This window comes from Juglans regia, chromosome 16 (assembly GCF_001411555.2).
Source record: "Juglans regia cultivar Chandler chromosome 16, Walnut 2.0, whole genome shotgun sequence".
Lineage (NCBI taxonomy): Eukaryota > Viridiplantae > Streptophyta > Magnoliopsida > Fagales > Juglandaceae > Juglans > Juglans regia.
Window position 1 is genome coordinate 7,284,365 of NC_049916.1, and position 6,068 is coordinate 7,290,432.

The 6,068-nt window shown below is 37.3% G+C and overlaps 1 protein-coding gene across 1 annotated transcript; it reads left to right on the forward strand.

Moving 5' to 3' along the window:
• Positions 1-2,874: 2,874 nt before the first annotated feature.
• LOC109007475 (MLP-like protein 28) lies at positions 2,875-4,384 on the forward strand. The gene is made up of 2 exons (XM_018987146.2): positions 2,875-3,142; positions 3,847-4,384. The coding sequence occupies exons 1-2, from the start codon at positions 2,956-2,958 to the stop codon at positions 4,110-4,112; spliced, it is 453 nt and encodes a 150-aa protein (XP_018842691.1). The 5' UTR covers positions 2,875-2,955; the 3' UTR covers positions 4,113-4,384.
• Positions 4,385-6,068: the final 1,684 nt, after the last annotated feature.

The following is a 6,068-nucleotide window of genomic DNA, read 5'->3' on the forward strand; positions in this document are numbered from 1 at the left end:
AAATAGAGTTTGGTTGGGTCCAGGTGTTACACCATATCTTCAGTCTGGACCCAAATAGGAACATGGTCTGAACAAGTTACTACACCATGAACAACCACAACATTTGGAAATAAACCCACCCGTTGTGAATTGACTAGGACCCTGTCTAGTCTCTCACTAATGCAGTGAGAACCTTTCCATCGGTTGCTCCAAGTGAATTTATTCCCTCGATACCCCATATCCCTAAGAGAACACACATCAACCACCTCCCCAAAAGCATAAAGTTGAGACTAGGGTCTAGGTCGACCTCCCCATTTCTCATGGTGATTGAAGATCTCATTGAAATCTCCCAGAACCATCTAGGCTTCTCCCTGACTACAACATAAAGATTTTAACAACACCCAAGTTCTAAAGCAATTACTCGCCTCAGGATTGCTATAAAACCCCGTTAAAAACCAAGAATTACTCACCCTATCATTCTCTACAACAACATGTATATGAAATTGAGAACAATTTAGAATGGATAGAGGCACATCCCTTCCCCATAACAAAGCCAACCCCCCTTCCTACCACAACAATCTACAGCCAAACAATTTACAAAACCCAATTTAAATTTACGTACCTCAAATTCACATGATTTCAACTTTGTTTCTTGAATAAAAAAAATATCAGGAGCTTCCCTCTTTACTAAATCACAGAGGGTACGAATGCCCCATGGGTTTCCAAGCCCACCGGCATTCCAAGATAAGGTTTTCATTGCTGTCGGCGGTGCTGATAAACAGCCACCGCCGATACATCTTTGTCACTTTTATCATCTGCAACTGCCACCCCTCAACCAGAACTGCCACCACACTTCACTACCCTATCCTCTTCAACCTCTTTGCTAGTCTGAGCCTTGCTTTTTTGGGAAGCTACTGGTCGTTTGTGACTCCTAGAAGTAGTAACACTCTCCTCAGTTATAACAAAGAGCCTTTTCCATTTATGCCCATGCAAACCATCATGTCCTGGCTTGTTATCACGGTCCAACTTTGTCTCAGCATCAGATGGACTGGGCCCAACCCAATTTGACCTTCCCAACCCAAACGGCAACGTTTTAGTACCTTTCTCAAAAGCGACTCCCGCACTATTTTCATCACCTTCAACCGTTTTTAGACCATCAGAAACTGCCCCTCAAACTACTGCCCCCAATACCAACAGTTTCGAGATCTCCTCCTTTATAGCACTCTCAGATAGATCCATCTTTTTTTCAACCGCATTGACCTCTTCCATAACATTAGCCATGAAAATCGGAACAGTTTTTTCAGAGACCTGAACTGATTTCTCTAGCATCACCTCACCTTTACCCATCATTGCAGCCTCTGCTGAGGTAGAGGCTATCCCCTGAGAAGGTTGAGACATCTTCCTATTACTCTCTGAGCACTCCCAATTACGACCATCCTGAAACTGATCACCATAAGTTGATGCCTATAACCAGGAACCATATAGGAACACAAATTCTGCCATTGAATCCTCCACACTCTTCCACTACCCATAATCCTTATCCCCATGCCCCAAACAACCAAACCAATAGTAGAAATTAGGTAACCATTCATAAGAGAAATAGACCCAACAAGAATCACCATTCCCCAATGAAATTTTTGGATTTTTAACATCAAGCAGTACCCTAACTCGCAAGAACTCCCACCAGGCCACCTCTCCTTTATCTAGATCAACCTCCTCAACTTTCCCAATTTGTTGACCAATTAAACAACCAACATAGGCATTTCGTGCTCGTAAAGGAAGATCATGAATTCGCACCCAAAAAGAAACTTCAGTAATCTTAATTTGATGAACCTATAATCTGCCATCCACTTCCTTCAGCAACACCAACTGCTTGTCGAAAGACCAAGGACCTTCTCTGACAACACGCTCCTTATCCCGAAGATCATCATATTCAGCCAGAAAAAGAGAGGAACTGAGATCCCTAAATGTAACTGGTTTTACTGACCGCCAAACCCTCCTCATTGTCACCTTTACAACTTCTCGATTGAAATGCTTGTCCGTCAAAATAGTCACCAGCAGTCCTTTTCCTCCATAGAGGGAAACTTCTTCCAGTCTACTAGATTATAATACCACCTCCTCATCTTCCTTCTCCGTCAGCAACAAGATCTGATAGAGTTCATTAGGATCATTCTCGCCCATGGAAACAATGTCCACCCCGAAAGGATTAATTCACATAATAGAAGCCAACAACAAAACGGAAAGAAAGAAGACTGCACTAGGCAGAAAAATCGCCCACAGGGGGTTTTCCATCAGAATAAATGGGGCTAAATGAGAAGTAACACTACTGCAGGCCATGGGACGAAGCGGTACGGAAGAGAACCTTCAACTGGGGTGAGAAAGTTGGGGAGAGGGAATTGGGTGGGCCGGGGGAAATGAAATTTTTTTGAATTGCTGCATTAAAATGCACGTTTGATTTTAAAAAAAAAAAAAAAGTTACACCTAGGCGGTGTGTAAGTTGTGCTACAGTAGAAAGGTTGTAAGAGTAAGAAAGGTTGTTTAATAATAATAATAATAATAATAATAATAATAGTAATAGTAATAATAATAATAATCGGTCACGTAAATCATGTTGCATGAGTAAGAAAGGTACGTTACTCCAAATAATGAGATCTGGCAAATAAACTAAACCCCACTTTAATTAACAGTCTAAATTATCTCTAAAGTCAAAGAAAAATACAACAACTCCATCCATAATTTGTCATGGCCAGCAAGGAGTGGACCATATATACTTATAATATACTGTATAATAATTAGAGCACAGCAGATCAGGGGATGGTGACCACATACATAGCTAGGATCTTGTTTTTCTATTATTCATACATATCATCTTCTATTTAAGCGTAAGGGCTGGCATAGCTATTTTCTCCAACAAAGGCAAATTACAATATCCTACTCTGTTTTCTGAGTATTTTGGAACATCTGAGCTAGAGAAAAATGTCTCTGTCTGGTAAGATGGAGGGAGAGGTAGAAATTAAGGCTCCAGCTGAGAAGTTTCGTGAGATCTTCAGCGGCCGACCACACCACATATCCAATGTCTCCCCTGGGAAAATACAGGGTTGTGCTTTGCATGAAGGTGACTGGGGCACTGAGGGCTCTGTCATCTACTGGGATTATGTACATGGTACGTAAGCAAATTATATATGCTCATCTTACCACTAAAAAGTACCCAAGTTTTCCCTGAATTTTTGTTACAACATTAATTAGTTGAGTTGAAATGCAGATTCTCTTTTTTCAATAATAAATGGCATATTTGTTAAATATTAACGTTGATTTTAGCATAAAGTTTTGCATTTTTACATCAATATATCGTTGATATTACATAACTTTTTTCTTCAAGTTTCAAAACTTGGGTAAATAAATTGCCATAATTAATAGAAACTAGCTACTATTCAACGTCCTGTTTTCTTTCTCGACTTCCATACAAGTAGTGTACGTTTTTCTCTCCTAATTAATATTATAACTTCCAACCCTAGCTATAAGAAATAGTAGCAAACACGGCACCTACTTATGTCCAGAACACCCACATGCCTTTGAGCTAAGACATACAACGTCTAGCTAGCTGCTAGAGTTGTCTGAACCTCTTTTTAGTATCAGGACAATTCCCTAGCTTCTCTTCTGGAGGAAACTTCCTTTGCTGTTCTTTTGGTAAAAGATTCCAATATTAACTTCTGGATCGATGGAACGTACGTGTTTGCTCGATCATATATATAGTGTGCCTGTTATTTTGAGCAATTCGTGAGGGCTGCATATTTGTTTAGAGAGAGAGAGGGCTTCAGGGTACTGATGTTGATATCTTAAATTAATTTTTTCAACGTGAAATCATAGATGGGAAAGCTAAAGTTGCCAAGGAGATAGTGGAAGCAATAGATGAAAAAAACCACTCGGTGACATTCAAAGTGGTAGCGGGAGATCTGATGGAGGAGTTCAAGAGCTTCAAAATCGTTTTTCAAGCCACACCAAAGAGTGAGGGCAGCGTGGTTCATTGGACCTTTGAATATGAAAAGCTGAGCGCGGATGTTCCGGAACCCAACACTTTGCTGCAATTTGTGCTTGATCTCAGCAAAGACATCGGCTCTCACCTTTCCCAGTGATGATAAAGCAAAAATATGGCTGCATGTGTTGCACTACATGCAGATCAGTACTGTGTGCTTCTACATATGTAAAGAGGCTAGAGTGTTGGGGGTGCAATGTTCTCTACTATATTATATTATATTGTATATATATATATATGCAGGTAAATTTTAATTTCGTGTGGGCATGCAGTGGGCTTGCTGAAGCCTACAGGCATCCGTATGATTATGCATATATGGGTGATATGTACTATATGATCTCTGAATAAACATATATATGGCGTTGGAATATGTTTTAAGTAGTTGCAAGTGGTGAGTGTTTATCCAATTATATATCCTTAATATATATGCCTATGCCTATGCCTGGATCAAAACTTGGTTAAATTTGAGTTCAGCTCGATTTGCTTATTGATGAGTTGATATTAAAGTTGAAAGTTGAATAAAATATTGTTAAAATATTATTTTTTAATATTATTATTATTATGAGATTTGAAAAAGTTGAATTGTTTATTATATTTTGTATGAAAATTTAAAAAAATTATAATGATGAGATAAAATAAAATAAGATGAGATAAAACAATACTTCTTATATCCAAATGGGGCCTAACTCACTATCCAAACGGCATCTAAAATTGACAAACTCCATTTCATCTCTTTGTTCTTTACTCCACTCTCTAGTCTCTAACTCGACAGAGGCATCCATTAGAAGAGTAAAGTTATGTTTGGATGCTGAAATGACTTCAAATGATTTGTAAATAATAATAAAAAGTAATAAATAATAGTAGAAGAATAATAAATATTTTATAAATAGTAATTAATTAATTATAAATAATAATAATAATAAATAGTAATGAGATAATCTTAATTCAATTAACAAACAAGGCCTAAAGAAAAAAAAAATCTACACTTTATGTTTGTATATACAGTGAAGCTATTGGGACAATAAGGTGCGGTTTGGATAGTGAGATGAGATGAGATGATTTTAGATAAAAGTTGAAAGTTAAAGAAAATGTTGTTAGAATATTATTTTTTAATATTATTATTGTTTTGGAATTTGAAAAAGTTGAATTATTTATTATATTTTGTATGAAAATTTGAAAAAGTTGTAATGATGAGATGAGATCAAACACTTTCACTTTCCAAATTGTCCTTAAAGAGCCACGTGAACTGTGAATCCATGATTTTTTTGTCTTCTCTTTGCCTTTTCTTCGTTTGGTTTCTTAAAGATCTGTACTTTTTTTTGTTTCTTCTTCAACTGACTATCAGCATATTCCACTTCTTTACTTTACTTTGTTTCTTTTTTTTTTTTTTTAATTTCTCTAAGTGTCCTCTCCAAGAATGAAAATGAAAAGGGGTGAAGTGAGTGAAATGATGACTTGCATACCTAATACACTTCTAAAGAGGGAAGTATAGGCTTGAGTGACATCTTGATGGGTGGTCATTAGGTCACAAAAAGGTACAAATAGTGAGTGGTTTTCAGTCAAAAAAACTTCCAAGAGAAGGGTGGTGGTGAGGTAGCCTTTGGCCTTCACATCATGCACGAATTTGGAGTTGTCATGAGCAGTAGATGGTCAGTCTTGAGTGGGTGGAAACTTCCTCAAGAAGGTTTGCCAAGGTGGCCAAAATTCGTGGGTCTTAAACAAGTGGGCTTCATTTTGGGGTTTAAAGAGGTTTTGGTTAGGTCTTGAGATGTTATCAAGTCTAAATCTAATTTTTCTTGGTCTAATCAAATTTTTAAGGTTTAAAGGGCATTAGATAATGATGTCATAACGTGAATTTAAGGAATTAATAGCATGTTAAAGTAATATAATCAAGTGATTAAACACAATGATAGAAATAAAATCAAATAGGGTTTGGAGGCCAACTTTAGGGTTTAGGAAAACCGTTTAGGGTTTCGATATCAAACAAGGTTTTGGCATTTCAAATGTATTCCAACCATTCAGGATTTTACTAGGGTTGAAACTTTCTTTGGTTTGG